At 48.3% G+C, this 19,135-nt stretch overlaps 1 protein-coding gene across 3 annotated transcripts in view; it reads right to left on the reverse strand.

Annotated features, from left to right (window-relative positions):
• Nucleotides 1-5,512: 5,512 nt before the first annotated feature.
• The window catches only part of DPYSL2 (dihydropyrimidinase like 2), a 48,511-nt gene continuing 34,888 nt past the window's right edge, over nt 5,513-19,135 (reverse strand). For all 3 annotated transcript variants that reach the window (XM_050325676.1, XM_050325675.1, XM_050325677.1), the window contains 7 exons: nt 18,363-18,483; nt 15,454-15,610; nt 15,187-15,328; nt 14,856-15,026; nt 12,065-12,244; nt 9,340-9,505; nt 5,513-8,480 (listed from right to left, as the gene is read on the reverse strand). In XM_050325676.1, the coding sequence (XP_050181633.1) occupies nt 8,389-8,480; nt 9,340-9,505; nt 12,065-12,244; nt 14,856-15,026; nt 15,187-15,328; nt 15,454-15,610; nt 18,363-18,483 (1,029 nt within the window). In that variant the 3' untranslated portion in view covers nt 5,513-8,388. The remainder of the gene's footprint in view (nt 8,481-9,339; nt 9,506-12,064; nt 12,245-14,855; nt 15,027-15,186; nt 15,329-15,453; nt 15,611-18,362; nt 18,484-19,135) is intronic.

Genomic DNA, 19,135 nt, shown 5'->3' on the forward strand with positions numbered 1-19,135 from the left:
TGACGGGCACAGCAGCCACCACCTGTGTCCTGCTCCCCACTCTGGCCTGCTTTATGCCTCTTGAAACAACACTCTGTCACAAAGACAGTCTCCCTGCACTTCTGGCTGTCCCACAGAGTTATTTTGGGATGCTGGGAAGGAACTTTCCCCTCCATTGTCGCTGCTCAGCTTGTGTTTTTCGCTTGTCTCCGACCTTCTGTCTGTCCTTCTTTAAACCCTCAGCCAGAAACATTCCCTCCCTCCAGGATCTTCACAAAACTAATCCATCATTCCTGGGGAGAAGAGGAACCTTGTCATGCCATGGACCTTCTTCAGGGGGTGCAGCTCAGGTCTGTGTTTGATCTCACGGACCAGAACACAGTCCATGGGGCATCTTTGGGGACATATTCCAAGGGGACCAGCTCTGGAATTAGACTGGGAGTCTCCCTGCAGCACTGGCATGTGCCTGTTAATGGTGGGAATCTCCCCCTGCAGAGCTCCAGCCTTGTCTGTGCAGAGGTTCCTTCCCAAGGTTCCCACAAGAGCAGCTCAGGGTGAGGAACCGGATGAGCAAAATTGAGTGAATCATCTCCAAAGCTCAGTAAGTCCTCAAAAGACTCTCCCTGCTCCCCTCTGATCATTTATGGCTCAAAGGTACAAGGGTTTGATTAAAACTCTCATCACTGTAAATCAATGGCAGCTCAGGGAAAAGAGGTCCCTTCCCTCCCCCTTTCAGATAAACTTCACCCACTTGAGCTTCTCTGGCATTTTGGGGTTTTCACACAAAAATCCCCAGGGAGTGGCAGCAGCAAAGTGCTCAGTGGGGTGCTGAGCCCTGCCCATGGCAGGCTGGAACAGCTTCTTCATCCCTGGGCCTTCAGATGTTATTTTGGGAAGAGATTCCTGAGCTCAGGTGCAGCAAAAACAGCCCACTGCAAACAAACAAATTCCTCCTGGGCACACTGGAAGGGTGAGGAATGGCATCAGGGACACTGGGAGGGTGGGGAGGGGCTGGGGTGGAATTCCCAAAGAAACTGGGGCTGCCCCTGGATCCCTGGGAGTGTCCAAGGCCAGGTTGGAGCAGGCTGGGATGGTGGGAGGTGTCCCTGCCCGTGGCAGGGGGGTGGAATTAGATGATGTTTAAGGTCCCTTCCAACCCAAACCATTCCATGATTTTGGGACAGGGGGAGGCTGTGGCTGCTTGGCAGAGTGGGTTTCTAGGATGGCCTTGGCTGCTGGGAGCTGTAAATCCCAGAATTTACCCTGGGATGAGGCAGGAGATGAGCACAACAAACCTTCCAGCCCCAGTTCTGTCTCCACCTGAGCCCAACATGTGGATCCAATTACAGGAGGGAGGTTTGCATGGAAAATTCGTGCTGGTTCCTCCAAGCCCCTGTGACAGAGGGGGGGGTTTCATTTCTGTGCCTGCCCTGAGCTGTGAGAGGTTTTTCACTGTGCTTCCTAAAATATAAAATCTCAGGAGGCTTTGGAAGGACTGCTAAGCCCTGGTCACAGTGGAGCCCCCTCAGCCTGCACAGGGTCCCCCCCCTGCACCCAGCACTGAGGCTTTTTTGGAGGAAAGGACAAAATGCAACTGGATTAAAGCAAAAATGTGGGATAGGAGCTCATTACAGAGCTGGCCCAGAGCCTGGGAAAGCTTGATCCTGCCACCAGCCAGGCTTTGGAGAGGGCAGGAGAGCAGAGGGGAGCAAAACCACAGGGGTTTCTGCAGGGCTTTGCTCAATCCACAGATAATTTGGGGATTGAAGGGTCCAGCTGGGCTGGTCCTCTGGGAAATCCAGTTTTATTGTGACCAAAGAGCACCGTGGAATGGCCCAGGAAGGAAAGAAGGACAAAGCACAGCCCACCACGTGCCCGTGCAGTGAAACCCAGGTGATTCCCTATTAGACTTCCAGCCAATTTGGATTGGGGCAAAGAAAAAAAAAAAAAGAAAAATATTATTTCAGATGCCTGAGCACCAGCATCTGTCTAATGAAAGACAAGGTGAAATATGGCAGGTTTTGGTGTTAAAAGCATAACAGATGTACGAATGGCATGGTCTGGGTGCTTTGGGGAGGAAGTGATGTGAGCAGGAGGGAGAAACAGCCTCAAAAAAGGAATGGAAATTCAATTTAAACGCGGGTATCTGGTGCCCTCCTGTGGCAACGAGTTAGTTTGGAGGAGAGAAGCAAACACCCGGTGGATTTAATGAGCAGAAAAAAGTCTTTGGGTCAGGGATGAATATTTGGAATTAGAGTGATAGAAAACCAAAGCTCATCATTTTCCAAAAAAACCACTGTGTGATTTTTCTGGGCTGGTAAATGAGGCAGTTTAACACGTCACATGAGCTGCTGTTAATTATCACCCCCCAGCCCTGTGTCACCTCCCCAGCTCCCAGTTAAGAAAAGCCCAGTCAGGACTGTGTTGCTCCTATTTTAGGGCCTGGTGCTGTTGCACAAATGAAGGTGAAATGAAGCTGAGTGGGCAGGAATCCTTCTCTGTGATCATTCCTTCTTTGTTATTGCTCCTCCCATTCCTCTTTCTTCCTGCAGGACTGCACACCTTGCCAGTGGGCTGCTCCCTAATTAAAGGAAATTATTTGTTGGCTCCTGGGAGCTGTGACTGCCTGGCAGCCCTGGCACTCCAGCTGTGGATTTACCACATCTGCCCGAGTGTATTGTTCTTTCCACAAGTTTTTTTTTCTTTTTTTCAACCATTAACCACCAAACCTTGGCATCTGCTTTCCAGGGGGCCTTTCAGTGCTGACTTGGGAAGCCTCAAACAGCCCAAAATTCCTGGGCAATTTATTCCACGGATTAATCATCTCCATTGTCCCCAACCCTTGTCCAAAGCCCCTCCCTGGCTTTATTGAAAGTCTGGGGGAGTTTCTGATGTCATAAATCCATGGATAAGGTTTATGGCTTGTTCTGTGTCATATTTTGAGATAAGGGTCTTGTTAAGCTTGACCTAGAGCAGAACACAGATGATTCATGTCTTTTTAACACTGAAATATCTCCATATAACAGTGCGTGTGTCATCTCTCTGCCACAGGAACCACAAGCCCTGTGCGTGTTCTACATTTATTACATCCTACACCGTTCCCGAGAAGATCCATGTGCCTCCAGGGACCTTTTTCTTTCCTTTTCTGCATGTCCTGCTGCCACCTAATGGCACTGAGCTCCACCAGCACTTTTTGGGCTAAAAAAAGGGGGGGGAATTAAATTCTGAAGCTTCCATACCCGTAGCAGCTAAAAAGTACTAAATGTTTTAATTTTTTGGAGGCATAAAAATCTTGGGGTGTTTAAATTAATTAAGCTTAGCATTAATGAATAGGATTTTTGTCCTGCACAAGCTGCTTAGAGTCAGGTATAGCACTTTACCCTGTTCCAAACTCACAGCTGGGAACTCACAGGATCACCCAACATATGTATTTTATATGGATGTAGAATATAGATATAAAATAGATATAGAATAGATATAGAATAGAGATATAGAATAGATATAGATGAGCTTCTCCAGTGAGGACAGGCTGAAAGGGCTGGGAGTATCCAGCCTGGAGAAGGGAAGGATACAGGGAGACCTGAGAGCCCCTTCCAGGGCCTAAAGGGGCTTCAGGAGAGCTGGAGAGGGACTGGGGACAAGGGATGGAGGGACAGGACACAGGGAATGGCTTCCCAGTGCCAGAGGGCAGGGAGAGATGGGATAGTGCTGAGAAATTCCTCCCTGTGAGGGTGGGGAGGGGCTGGAATGGATTTCCCAGAGGATGCCCCATCCCTGGAAGTGTCCAAGGCCAGGTTGGAGCAACCTGGGAGAGTGGAAGGTGTCCCTTCCCAGGGCAGGGGTGGCACTGGGTGATTTTAAGGTCCCTTCCAACCCAACCCATTCCCTGAGATGTAGACAGGGATGAGCCCTGGGTCGGAGCAGCCTTGGCTTGGGAAATGCCAGGGACAATTATTGCTCCAACAGGAATCAAGTCCCCCTGTCCCCTGCTCTGATAACCCAGCTCTCCCCAGGAGCTGACAGCTCCTGTTCCAGCTCACCAACTCACATTCACCACCTTCCTCCTCCTTTCACCAGGAATTCTCCATCCACGTGAAGGGCAGATTAAATCTGCACCAGGTCTTACCCAGCCCAGGCAAGGGGGCTGGCAGAGAACCAAATCAGCACTGACCACACCGGGCTGGGAGCTGGCTCTTACTGCTGCCAGCACAGGGAATTACCTGGATTACCAGGCAGACAAAACACAGCTATTCCTGTGCTCCTGTGCAGCAGCAGAGCAGGGCTGTCCCACTGCCCTGATTTCTCACTGCCTTGGCCCCTCAGTGCTCACAGATAATTCCATATCTGCTAATACCTGATTATTTAACTGCCAGCAGCTAAATAACTACAAGCCACTGGTGCCAGAGCAGGACCCTCTCATTAATTAGAGGTCTCCTAATGAGAGGATGACCATTCAGGTGAACCACCCAAACTTCCACCGGTGTTTCTGCAGTAAAACCCAACCAACCACCACCCAAAGTCCCACTGGTGTTTTTCCCAACCAGCTCCAACCCTTCCCATCCAGTCTCTGCCTGTGGCTCCCATTTCCAGCCGTGCTTCCCCACCCCTTCCCTGGCTGTCAGAGGGTCCAAGCAGACCCACACTGGAGGGCTGAGGGTTGTGCCAACAGTTTTAGGGGCTTCTGCCCACATTCCATCAGTGATCTCTGCCATGCAGAGCCGGGGCTTTTCAGGCAAGTGTCTCTGCTTTGCCAAATAAAGTTTGTTTTAAACAAACTGCCCCAGAGACACAGGGGATTTTCTCTCCAGGAAATTCCTCTGTGGCCCTTATGATTCCTCTTCAACATCTTCCAAAGGACCACAAGTGTTTTTTTCCCAGCTCTGCTTCCTGCAGGTCTCACCCCAAATTCAGAGCTCCATCATCCCAAATTCAGAGCTCCATCACCCCCAAAGTCAGAGCTCCATCACCCCAAATTCAGAGCTCCATCACCCCAAGTCAGAGCTCCATCATCCCAAAGTCAGAGCTCCATCACCCCCAAAGTCAGAGCTCCATCATCCCAAATTCAGAGCTCCATCCCCCTATAAAGTCAGAGCTCCATCATCCCCAAATCCAGAGCTCCATCACCCCCCAAAGTCACAGCTCCATCACCCCAAATTCTGAGCTCCATCACCCCCAAAGTCAGAGCTCCATCATCCCAAATTCAGAGCTCCACCATCCCAAATTCAGAGCTCCATCACCCCCAAATTCAGAGCTCCATCACCCAATTCAGAGCTCCATCATCCCAAATTCAGAACTCCATCATCCCAAACTCAGAGCTCCATCTCCCCAATTTAGAGCTCCATCATCCCAAATTCAGAGCTCCATCACCCCCAAAGTCAGAGCTCCATCACCCCCAAAGTCAGAGCTCCATCATCCCAAAGTCAGAGCTCCATCACCCCCAAATTCAGAGCTCCATCCCCCCAAATCCAAAGCTCAGTTTGGAGGTGCTGGAGACACCCAACACCCACCAACCTGGAGACACAGAGGCACCTACTGAAACAACAACATTTTGTCTTTATTAGGAGTTCCCATGGTAATATAACACGGAGTTCTCAGGGAATAAAACACAAGACTTGGGGTTGGGGTGGGGGGTTTTTGCCATTGAGACAATGGTCAAATATCAGTACTTCTCTTGGTCTACACACATGATCAGCTTTAGCACTTACAGCTCCTCCACTCATGGTTCACAATCACAAATCCAAGGGGGGTTTAAATCCAGCTAAGTATTAAATCCTACCTTTTTTTTTTTCTTTTTTTTCCTTTTTTTTTTCTGTGTGTGTGATTTTATTTTTTTTAGAGCTTCAAGTCACTGCGGTTAAGTCGTTAATTAATTAATTATCATCTTTTTTTTTCGTTTTTCTTTTAAGCATTTACATATGACATTCATTAAACAGACACAAAGCGGACGAGCTCTCACAGGAAAAAACATGCTTAACACAGCCTGCAAAAATCTTTTTTTTTTTTTTCTTTTTGTGATTTTTTTTTTTTCTTTCGAGAACGAATTTAAAACTTAAAAAGTCATCATGAGTCAGTGAAGGAAAAAAAAAAAACAACAACAAACAAGGAAGACTTAAGTGAATACTGAAGAGCCGCAGGTGTTTTATAGAATTGAAACTGCAATTCTTTTTCTTTTTTTTTTTTTTTTCTCTCCCCAACTCGTTCCAATTTGATTTTAACATACAGGTGACAAAAAAAAAAAAAAGAGAAAAAAAAAATTATCAAAAAAAAAAAAATGAAATAGCTGCAATATATATTAAGTTCACGGATTACTCAACAAACAAAGTGCAAACTCTTTATGCAAAACTAAAAAGACCCAAGAGTTGAACCTAAATGCAAAAATGCAGGGAGGAATATGGCAAAGTTTTTCTTAGCTTTTTGTGTTCAGAGGGGTCTAAAGGAATCAGGTGCTGCAGCTGGGAGGGTTTGGGTACCTAAGTAGCTTCCAGATGCTCTGCAAATCCCAGCTTTGCTACTTCACGACAACAAATTTGGTTATTTGTTTCAAAAAGCCCTCATACAGCTTTTCTTCTTCCTAAAAGAACCTGTAAACACCATTTATTAAGAAAATACTCAAACTATGGAAAGACAATGGAGGTGGCAAAGCACAAAGAGAAGAGAAAGCAGAAGATGCAGCCAAGTGCCAGGGCAGGCAGAGAGTGGAGGGAACGGGGGTGGCAAAGCTCCCTGTGCTCAGAGCAAAGTCCTTGGGACTGCCCAGCCCTCCAGCTGAGGAAAAACGGGGATCTAACGGTGCAGATTTACTCTCCATGCCCTGAAAACAAGAATTCTCCAGTCCCAGGGGGTGGTTTAAGGCCCAGACCCCCCTTGCCTGCCCCAAAAGGCTGGGGGCTCCTCCCTTCGTTCGAGGACCGCTGATGGTCGCCCAAATCTGAGGAATCCGAAAAGGGTGGGCAACAGCCAGGCCTTCCCACGGATATGTGCACAGATTCCTGCAGGAATGAGAGGCTGGGACACTCAGCCCACGTGCAGGAGATTCTCAGCTGCTGCTCCAGGGGCTCCCAGTTCCAACAGCTGGGCCTCTGCTCCCCGACTGGAATTGCCACAGATGCTCGGGCAACACCCCCTGGCCACTCTTTGGATGGGATAAGCTCTCACAAAGCTCTAAATAACCTCTCACTGATGGCCAGGGAGGGGGGTTTCTGCTACAGAAACCTTTCCAAGCAGCCCCTTTCTCTTTGCCCACAGCCCCCTCCACCTCCAGCAACGGAAAGACAAACTCACTGCTAAAAAAACCTCTCCAAATACTCCAGCCCAGCAGCTCAGGTGGTGTCCAGCTCCTCTTGTTTGCACCAGCTCAAGACCTGGCAGGCTTGGGGTGAAGACCAGAGCTCATGGACCTACTGCAAGCAACGGCTGGAATGATGCAACCCAGGGACACCTGAAGGACCAGGGTGGCAGTGGCGGTGGCAGTGACACTGGCGGGAGTTCTGTGGCTTGGATGAGGTTCGGGAAGAACAGGGAGGTTACTCCCAGTTCTCAGATAAGGCTTCGTAAACACAAACGACACGAACGTGTTAAAAAACAAACACACACACACACACACAAACGGCACAGAAAGAAAAAAAAAAAAAAATAAAACACCCAGAGGAAGTTGCCTCGAGGACCTGGAGTGGCAGCAAAACCCAGAAGGAAAAAAGGAATCAAGGAAACAAAGGAACCCAACAGAAGTCCCCAAGGATTGTGGCTCACCCAGTGGCTGGGGTGATGTTCTCTGTGAGTTCCTAGTGCTGGGTCCTGTTTCTCTCTCTCCTGGCAGCAACAGCTCTCCAGTGACCTCAGAGGTGGTGCTGGGAACAGCTACGGGCAGGCTGGGATTCGTGTCCCTCCGTGCTTGCCTAACTATCCTGCAGGAACACAGAACCCTACAGAATATCCAGTTTAAAAACCCTTGAACTACTCTTCTGCTTGAATTTTTTTTTTTTTTTTTAAAAAAGGGTCGTTTTTACATTTATTATTTATTCTTTTTTTTTTTCTTTTGTGTGTGTGTGTGTCTTAAAGGCAGCTCCCGGGAAATTCACTTTATCCTTCCTTTATTAAAAGAAAGATGCTGAATGGGACAGAGGCCACATATCTCAAATACCCTCTTTACATTTACTCTTGCATGTCAGAGGTGCCAAAACAGGGTTTATTTCTTTAAATGTGTAAGGGGTGGGGGGTGGGGGGGGGAAGTGAGAGGGGGTCGGTGAAGATGAGGAGGGAAATCTGAGGGGGCTGAAAGAGGCGCTTTTACTTCAGCCCCCCCTCACTGGTTGCCCGCAGTAACTGTCACAGGCTCTAAAAGGATCAAGAAGGGTCTCCAGGTGCCCTGGCCCCCCTGGTTTGCCTGGTGGGCACAGGAGGGGAGGGTCCTTAGCCCAAGCTGGTGATGTTGGCACGTCCGCCCGGCGGTGCCACGATGCGCTGGGTCGTGCGGCGCGGGATGTTGTCGTCGATCTGTGCCCCTGTGGGGTGGGGGAGAGAGAGAGAGAGAGGGAGAGAGTCAAAAACCCTTGGAATGCTCCAAAACCAAGTGGATGTGGCACTTGGGGAGGTGGGTTAGTGGTGGTGCTGGGTTATGGTTGGACTTGATGACCTTGGATGGCTTTTCCACGGGTCTGTGTTTGGAGGGGAAGCTCCGACTGGCTCCCAGTGCCTTGAATCTGCTGAAAGCTGTTCTGCATTAATAACCTCTCTGCCCTGAACACCTAAACCACCCAGCCCTGCACAGGGAAGGGTTGGCTAAATGCTTTTCCCTTGGGAAGCCTTCTTATCCCTTTTTCTAGTTTGCCCTTCTTGCACTGGAACAGCAGCTGAGAAATCAAAGCTGCCCCATCCCGGATCCACAGCTGGTCCCAGCTGGCAAAGCTCTGCTGGAGTTGGTGCCATCTGAAAACCAGAACTTGCCAGCCTCTTAAAAATAGAAAATTCTCACTCTTAAACACAAGGGCCTGCAGTGACAGGACAAGGGGGAATGGCTTCAAACTAACAGAGGGCGGGGTTAGATGGGATATTGGGAAGGATTCTTCCCTGTGAGGGTGATGAGGGCAGGGATGGAATTCCCAGAGAAGCTGCCCCATCCCTGGAAGTGTCCAAGGCCAGGTTGGACGGGGCTTGGAGCAACCTGGGCTAGTAGAAGGTGTCCCTGCCCATGGCAGGGGGTTGGAACTGGATGGGATTTAAGGTCCCTTCCCACCCCCCAGCTAAACACACCCCACTGCCTGCCCGCTTCAGCAGAATTAATTCAGGGTGCGGGGGCACAAATCAGCAGCAATTTCCTGATTTCACAGCAACAAAATCACTCAGCCTCACGAAATCCCATACCAGACAAGCTGAACCCCGACTGGTGCAGGTTCCTCACGGGGGGTGCCTGCTGTTTGGCAGGGGAGGTCTTGGCCGAGGACGCCGGCGTGACGGTCTTGGGTGTCACCGACACTTCGCACACGGGGCCGTCGTAGAGGCCTCGGGGGACACCCCGCAGCTCAGCCAGCTGCAAACACAGAGCAGGGCACAGGAGCCTTCAGAATGCAGCCCCACAGCCCCCAGAACCAGCCCCACAGCCCCCAGAACCAGCCCCACAGCTGCCCAGATGTTGCTAAGCCAGTGACACACATTGCAAGGCGGGTGCTTGGTAAGAGGATTGGAAAGCGCGCGTCATCTGCTCTGATCCCCGGGGAGCTGCTCCATATCCGGGTCTATTTTGTATCTGTATCTATTTTATATCTGTATTTTACATCTGTATCTATTTTACCTCTGTACCTACTTTGTATCTATACCTATTTTGTAGCCATACCTATTTTACATCTGCATCTATTTTATATCTGTATCTATTTCACATCTATATCTACACCTATTTTATATCTATGTCTGTATCTATTTTATATCTATACCTACTCTATATCTACATTTTACATCTATATCTATTTTATATCTACATTTTACATCTGTATCTATTTTACATCTGTATCTATTTTACATCTATATCTATTTTACACCTATACCTATTTTAAATCTATACCTATTTAATATCTAAACCTATTTAATATATCTATTTTACATCTATATCTATTTTACACCTATACCTATTTTAAATCTATGCCTATTTAATATGTAAACCTATTTAATATATCTATTTTACATCTATATCCATTTTACACCTATACCTATTTTAAATCTATACCTATTTTACATCTGTACCTATTTTATATCTAAACCTACTTTATATTTTTATCTATTTTATATCTATATCCATGTAAAACACGGATGTGCAGACTATCCAAACCCACCAGTTTTGCAGCAAACAAGATTAACTTGCCCTAATTTCCTACAAGTTACAAGCAGTGTTTCTGCAGCTTGACACAGTAAGCTGAGGGGTCTCAGTCCATGAGCCCCCCAAGGCTCCTTGGGAATATGGACCCAGTGCTTTGCTCTCCCAAAAACCCCACTGTTGGGAGATCCATGGTGTGGGACAGGGTATAAAGTGCTGCACCTGACTCTAGGTAAGCTCGTGCAGGACAAAAATCCTATTAACTAATGCTAAGCTTAATTAATTTAAAACACCCCCAGATTTTTATGACTCCAAAAATGTAAGCATTTCGGTCAGGACTCCTCTAATCCTGTAAATTAACATGTGGCTCTGGACTGTTGTGGCTCCAGCCCACAGAGACGCCCAGCCTGTCCCCTGCCCTGCGGGTGCTGCCCTTTGAACGATCCCAACCCACCTGCCGTGCTATTAAAGCCTCCTGACAACTCCCAAATTCAACTTGCTGCTCCTCCCCAAAAAGCAAAGAGGGCAGGAGCACCCCAGGGCAGCCAGGCTGGCTTCCCAGCCCCAGCCTGTGAGCTGGAGCTTGGCTTAAATGCAATTATTCCAGCTGAGATGCTGCCCAATTGGATTGAGAGGTCACCCTTGTGTTGGAATGTGCTTCCCAGGATCCCTTTCCCACACCCTGAGCCTCTTCAACATCGAAAAGTGTCCCTTTTAAGCAGCCAGGAGGCTGTGCCTGTGACTCACCAGTCACCAGACAAGAGCAGCTGATGGCACAGGTGACAGCAGCGCGTCTCCAGAACAATAAATGACAATTCTGGATGGCTGCTGCGGGGTTTGATGTGTAAATGCTACTGAGAACTTCCCTTGGTACCTCTGGGGCGGGTTATTTACATGTCCAGACTGGGGGTTTCCTGGACACAGAGTCTGTCTGGGTGTCCCAAGACAGAGAAGAATTAAAGAAAAATAATATTAAAATAATACTAACATTATTATCTTAAATATAATTATTATATTTAATATATTTAATAGTATGTATTTATATTTATTAATGTTTTATTCTAAATGAAATACTACTACCTAAAATATTGTTAAAATATTTTACAAGATTAAATAATACAAAAATATAAAAGAAATAAACACTTATAACATTATTATTGAAATATAAAATATAATTAATATATTGGTAAAATAAAGGCATAAAATAAAAGCGAACCTATATAAATCATTATTGAACTATTCGAAAATATTAAAATATTGTGAAAATAATATAAAAATAAAACAAATAAAAAGTAATATATGTCATTACTAAAATATTTAAGTATTATTAAAATATTATTAAAATAAAATAAAATAAAAGTAGTATAAATTATATAATAAAATATAGTTATTCACGTGTTATGGAATATTAATAAAATAGTATTGGACATAGATTATATTATTAAAAATAAGAGTAGAATCGTATTAAAATATTAAATATAAAAATATTAACAATGATAAAAAAATTTATATAATTTAAAATAAATGTTAAAATATTATTACAGAGAAAATATTATTACAGAGAAAATATTAGTAAAATAAAAATTGTTAAAATAGAAACATTATTAAAATAAAAAATATTATTTACCAATAAATAATAAAATATAGAAAAATAATTAAAAATAAAATAAAAATATTATTAAAATATTAAAAAATTATTAAAAATACGGGGAGCACTCCCTGCTGCAGGAGCCAGGGGACAGCACCAGCTCCCCACGAGGCCCAGCCCCTGCACTCACTCACCCTGCTGCGGGCTTTGATGCGCTTGTAAACGAAGTCTGGGAAGGGTTTCCTGGGGATGTACCTCCCCGAGCCCTCGGTGACGTGCAGGTTGCCATCCTCCAGCACGATCTTGCCCTGGCTGATCACCACCAGGGGGGAGCCGCGGCACTCCATGCCCTCGAAGATGTTGTACTCCAGGGACTGCAACACACACGGGGGACAGCGTGTCAGGAAACGTCATTTACGGGGTTTAATCCGCCCTCAACCGGCCTGGAATTGCTCAGGATTTATTAAGGCAATTTCCTTTGGAACAAGACTCACGGAAGGGACCTTAAAGATCATCCACTTTCCGCTGGCCCAGGTCGCTCCAACCTGGCCCTGGGCACTCCCAGGGATGGCACAGCCACAGCTCCTCTGGGAATTCCATCCCAGCCCCTCCCCACCCTCACAGGGAAGAATTCCTTCCCAATATCCTGTGGAAAACCCTATGGCAGCCACGGGGCAAGAGGAAAAACCTCTCTGTTCAAACACATTTTAAGCACCTCTCTCCTGGTGAACTTGGGGGGATTTGGGAGCCACAGGAAGCTCTGCCTGAGCCTCATATCTAAAATAAGGATCATTCTGAAAATCTGTATTTGCAAACCCAAGTTTTGGTTGACGGGTCAGGGGCCAGGACAATCTTGTTTTACTCCTAATGGGATTGCTCATCCTCAATTAACAGGATTGGAAACATCACACCAAGGAAAAAGAGGCAAGTTTGGAAAGGAATCGCTGCAAATGTCGCACCCGTGGAGCCTCCTGGGATGAGAGATGCAACCACGTTATTTGGGGGCTGTTACTCCAGTGACCATCTGAGTCAGATCCAGGTCTTTTTTAACTGACTTAATGATGGAGTTTGCCCTGGAAGTGTGTTATAAGTGTGGACAGGCTTGACTGCAGCTGTACAACGAGCCAGGACAGCGGTTAAACCGACCCTGAAGCGGGTCCAGCCCGAAAAAACTTGTGGTGGCAGAGGAGGAGGCTTGGTCAGGAGCTTATGGATGAGGCTGGTTCCAAGAACAACACCATCTCCCTCTCTAGCTCCCAATGTTTCCTTGCCAGAGAGTGGCAAGAGCAGTGTGAATTCTTGGGAAATATCTGTAACTCGCCTGAACATTTAAAAAAGTAACAATCATGCGAGGCCGCATAATTACTGGGGCTCCCTGTGCCACAGCACCCTGTGCCTGCTCTCAAAGGGGTCTTTTGTTCCAGACTTGACCAACCCAGGACTCCTGGACTCCCAAAGGCATCACTTGTATCACTTTCTCTTCTAACACAAGGCATTTGTGCAGCGTGAGATACCAAAAAATACAGAATCACAAGAGGTTGGAAAAGATCTCCAAGTCCAACCTGGGACCAGCCCCCACCCTGTCAGCCAGCCCAAAGCACTGAGTGCCACATCCAGTCGTTCCCTGGACACCTCCTTAAGCCCCTTAAAAGTTTAAACACCCTTTCTAGGAAGAAATCCACATGCCCACAGAAGAGAAAGGCTCTGAGTTCTGTGCTAGGAAATGTAAAGAGCTCGGGGTCATTTCCTAAAGACAACAGCTATGAAAGAGCAATGATTTGCAAACACTCCACCCACCCAGCTACTCTCCCAGCCATTCATAAGGACAAAACCAGGCTCAGAGCACTAAATCTGGCACCTAAAAGCAGTGACTGCCTGGGCTGCCTCCTCTCTAAGTCATTCCTCTCCAGACTGGAAGGAGTCTGGAAGCACCTCCGAGGTGACTGAAGTGACCAGACTCCTGGAATTCCTGTCAGAAGCCTCCAAGCAGAGGCAGGATGAAGCCAGGCCATCTGTGACCAATTCTGACAGTGAGTTCAGTCACAGGGAAGTGAACCAAACCTTTCTAAAAAAAAAAAAAAAGAAAAAGTTTCTTTGTGAATGTGCTCAGGGATCCAAGTGTGGAAGAAAACGTTGCTCCTTTATAGCTCCAGAGTGAATGAAAGCATTCACGGGGAAAAAACAGAACAAGGAGGTTTTTTCCAGGGAAACATTCCATAGGTTCATGGCCAGCAGGGAAACAAGTTGTCAACAAATGCAAACAGTGGCTGCTTTCTCTGAGACAGGGCTCCAATGTCACGGGGAGACTCCAGCCAGCCCTTTGCACTGGGAATGCTCTGCGGATTCCCACAGGCTGGGACAGCTTTTTCACTCCAGGGGTCAGGTATGAGGTGTGGACACAGCAAACTGTGCCTCTAAGTGCCACCACAAAGCTGCAGAAGAACCAAGGGGAAGGTCTGGTGAGTTTGGGTGCTGCCTTGGACCTCCCTGTGCCAACTGACCTGTAAAGTCCTGACCCCACACAGCAGCACACGGTGTAAATCCACTCAGACACTGGATCTGGGTCAGATCTCCAGCAAAGGTGTCCATGAGCTGACAAAGCTTCACTGACCCCAAGTTGAAAAAGGATTTTTATTTCCCGTTTTATTCCCTTTCCCACTGCTGGAGAGCCTGGAGGTCATAAACAACACACTGTCCTAAGAGGCCTTTTGATAGCTTAGAAGATTTAAAGAGCTTTCTGTGTGCTCAGATCCAAGCATCCCACACTGAGAAAGAGCTGACAAGCTCTCTGCTCCGGGGGAAATCTCTGGGTATTCACATGATTTCAGATTTGGGCTCACTCTGCTCAACACAACAGAGAGAGTTCTGGGCACGGACAGAACAAGCCCTGAGCTGTCACGAGCTCTGGTTTTTTTGGCAGCACAGCCTGGCACTGAGGAAGAGGGGAGGAAAGGAGCAGCAGGGCAGTGCAGGAGATGTCCTTACTATGTTGTGAGTCTTGGCAGAGATTGTCTTGACGCTGTCGGGGTCCCAGATAACCAGGTCGGCGTCCGAGCCCACGGCGATGCGGCCCTTCCGCGGGTACAGGTTGAAGATTTTGGCTGCATTTGTGCTGGTCACAGCCACGAACTGGTTCTCATCCATCTTGCCAGTCACCTGGGGGAAGAGCAGAGGAGCCCACTGCATGAGCAAGGTGAGGACCACTCCGAAAAAAACAGGGGGGAAAAGTGGAAGGACCGTAACGAGTGTTCTAGGGGAGGTTAAAACAACCTCCTGCAGCTCTTCCACCCCAGAACCTGCGACATGTGTGACATACCACGGCCTTGTCCCAGATGATGGACATCCTCTCTTCAGTGCCATTGGTTCCCTCAGGGATCAGGGTGAAGTTGTCCTTCCCAACAGCTTTCTGAGCAGTGTTGAAGGTGCAGTGGGCACTGCCGGTCACTTGGAGGTCTCCACTGGAAAGGATAAAAATAGGTATTTTAAGGCATTTTGTTGTCACAGGTTTACCCCTAAAGGCAACAACAGCTGTTTTACCAGCCTCTTGTCTCACAGCTGTGTGAACACAGCGAGCTCTACTCACCAGGACAGTAGTGAGTTGAGAAAATCAGGAGTGGTTGGGTCAGGACTCAGTGGTGGGGATGTAACAAAAGCTGCTGCCTTTGCCCAGTTCTTGCTCCAGTAATGGGATCCATCAGTCCCCAGGCTGGCTGTGATGGGCTCTCCATACACCACAGTGCCTGCAGGACAGGGACACACACAAACCCACTGTGAGCACCAAGAGAGGGGCATCTCCAGCCTGGATCCAGGCAAAAAGCATCCTGTGAGAAAGGACGAGGCAGGCAAGCTGTGCCTTGACACACCACAAGCTGCAGGGTTGGAAGTAATTAATAAAGATAATAATAAAGATACTGCTCCTGATCAGTGTCTGGAGCAGCAAAATGTGCACAATCCTTTATACGACTGCACTGATTAATTTTGTTTGAAAGGGTTAGTGTAAAGACTCGTTTTACTGTTTATATTCATTTATTTGTTTATCCTGGACCAAGAACGTTATGAAAAGAAGCTGAGGGGAACTGTAAGGGTGTGAGCAGATCCAGTCTGATCTACAAGAGATGTGGAAGAAAAAGAATGAAAAAAATAAGCCTGCAATATCTTTGTCAACTCCTATGCCTAAAAGACCTTCTACCAAGGCCAGGTTTCTTGGAGCAGGGTCTGTGCACAGATCAGGAGGGAGAGAACTCCTACCAGGAACGTTTCCTGCGTGCAGAGGGAAATATTGGTGTTCCTGGTTCACAAATGCAGCTCAGGACCCTCTGGGATGCACCATCTGCACACCAAGATGCTGCAACTTCAAAGGCAGCCCAAGCTGGCAAGCCCAGAACTGGGGTCCTGCACCTCTCCATGCAGAGTGAAAGCATAAATATGTATTTATTTCACTGTGTCTGCCAGAGCTACTGTTATGTCTGTGAGGTCTTGAACTAGCTGGGAAGGAGTCCATCAGCCGAGGCAAAATGATGAACTGGCTTCATGCTGCTCCCAGGGCCCCACTGACACGGGAGGTGCAGAACAGCCTTTGTCAGAGGGTTTCCAGCAGCAGAGGAAGAGGCTTTGCTGACATCACTGGCCACAAATAGGGTTCTGAAATCAGAATAAAGCCAAACACACGCTGGCTATTAACGGGAGGCCTGTTGTGGGCCAGGACATTGGGGGGGATTGTTCTGCAGGGAGTGATGTTTTGAGCTCCCAGATTTTCCAGCAGCAGAGTCTGCAGGGAATCTCCTCCCATGCAAAGGCCACTGGGAACATCTGGCTTTAAATAACATTCGTTCTTTTCCATTCAGCAAATCAATTCTGGTTTGTTTTCGCCTTGGACAGTCTTCAGTTATGTTTCCTCTGTTGCCTGGGAGGGCAAGGCTTGTGTGTGTGGCCCTCCTGGCCTACTGCACAGCATTTAAATTGAATTATTTAAATGAAGGAACAGAGGATGGTGCACCATCTATACCCCAATTTCTCCTTATAAGGAGAAAACACAGTTTGAACGAGAACTGTGTGTTGCAGCTCAGGAGTTTTGAGTGAAGTGAGTCCTGTGGGTCAATTCATCTGGGAGAATCCCAGCACCTTTCACGGGCAGGGCAACCTTCAGCGAGGCCAGGTTGTGTTTTATGGCTTCCTGTGACCCAAGTGTGTGGTCCCTCATCCCAATGCCCCACTCTACTTGTGGCTGGTCGGGGGACAGCACCAAGAAGGTGGGGTTTTTTTTGGGATGCTGCCCTTCTGTGGTGCCTGTGCCTCCAGTATTTTATCTGGAAAAGGGGAGGGATGCTCCCCTGGCTCACAGGGTTCAGCTGCACGACGACATCCAGTTGTTTTCTGGGATGATCCAACGTTCAGCCCCCTTTGCTGTGTCAGCACATCCTCCTTCAGCACCATCCCCACCGATGGAGCTGGGAGAGGGAGGTTTATCCCAAACAGCCCGAGCTGCTTCCACGCCACAAGCAGGAGGAGATGCCTTGGAAATCAGTCCTCCCCAGCAGAACTCATCTGACAGGAGTCATGGGACCAAAATCCTCCTGAGCCAATGCACAGACACAAATCCGTTTGCTGCAGTAGGAAACCAGCTCTTCTCACACCAAACACCCAGATGGAAAGTGATGTCATTTGTATATCCATCCAGGCTTATTTGGACTGCATAAAATCAAATCCTTGTGAGGAGAGAAGGGGGCAAATCATCCCTCCTGCTTACTCACCCACCCAGAGCTGCTTTAAATAGAAATGAAGGGTTTAGTCACAGGATAGAGCAGGAGACAGGCACTCACTGTGGGTAACCCTCCCTCCTCCAGGAGCAGCAGGGCTCCTGCCCTGCTCAGAGCAGCTCAGCTCCCTCCCAAACCTCAGTCAGACAGGGCAGCAGCATCCACTGCAGCCCTGCAGCACCCTGGAGGCAGAGTTATCCGAGGGGACTGCAATTCCCAGCCTGACTGATCCCAATTCCTGTTTGGATGTCAGGCTGTGGGATCCAGCACATGAGGAGTATCCATCCCACAAGCAAGGAGCACAGTGGGCAGCTGGATTCGGGGATACTCCAGCTAAATCCAGCAGGGCTAGTGAGCCAACATCCCTGCCAGGGCTCCTGGAATCCCTTCTGGCCCTGGGAAGATCAGAAAGCACCCAGGAAAAAGCCACAGCAGCTGGAAGTTGCAGTCTCCAAGGGGAGCCACTAAACGGAGCCAGCATGGAATGGCTCTGGATAACATGCAGGCTCAGCGTGGGAGGATGAGTGTGAACAGAGAGAGGCTCAGGAGGAACAGAAGAAACAGCTCCTGGCTCTGACAGGATACTTGTCTGGGGGAGATGAGACAGAAGCAGTCGCTTGGGACCTTTTAAAACAGAGCCTGGACGATAACGCTGGAAAAAGAAACCCTCCCTGTGGAGATGGAGCTGATGCTGGCAGGGAGCTGAAGTGCATGAGCTCAGAGGGAAACAACTTACCCTTTTTCCTGGCTTGAGCAATGACATCAGCGGCGCTTTTGCTCATCACCTTGGTGATGTAGAGGGGGCAGTTGGTCTGGTTGGCGATGGTTATTGCCCTGTTCACAGCCTCTGCCTCCACCTGAGGAACAAAGGCAGGTTAGGGGCAGCCCAGAGGGTCACAGCACAGTGTGCAGGGCCAAGATGAGGCACTTCCCACCTCTCCAACTCTGCAAATTCCAATTTACAGCATAACCACAGCAACTAAACGACACCAAGCTGCAGTCCCCTCTCATTAGAACCTCTTCTCCCAGGCTGCTCCAGAGTTTCTCTGCCAGCAGACAGAGTCTGAGCTAAACCAACACTCCAGGTGCTCCGGGTCAGAGTGATTAAGCCCTTTCTTTAACCCAGACAAAAATAAGCCACTCAGTGTTGACTCAACAGAGCCACTCAGGGCCCAGCCCCCAGAGCAGGGAGATGCTGCCCCACACCCCCTGCTGGAGCCACGTCTGCAAAACGAGCCTCCCAAATTGTACCCTCCACCACAACCCCTGGCTTGGGATCTGACAGGAGTGTGTAAAACCACCCCACCAATCAGCTCCTCCTCCTTGCAGGTGCCCCGGGGATGAACCTCAGCAAAAACTGGGGGTCAGGCTGGGACTGCAGCCTGGGGGTGATCAGCATCACCCTGCAGGTTGTCATGGATCACACACCCCCTAATCAAAGGATCCAGAGGAGGCATTTACCAGCAGGGTGATGCTCACAGTGCCACGGAGAGCAGAGCCTGCAATCCC

Source organism: Myiozetetes cayanensis, unplaced genomic scaffold, assembly GCF_022539395.1.
Source record: "Myiozetetes cayanensis isolate MyiCay16 unplaced genomic scaffold, myiCay2020 scf30, whole genome shotgun sequence".
Lineage (NCBI taxonomy): Eukaryota > Metazoa > Chordata > Aves > Passeriformes > Tyrannidae > Myiozetetes > Myiozetetes cayanensis.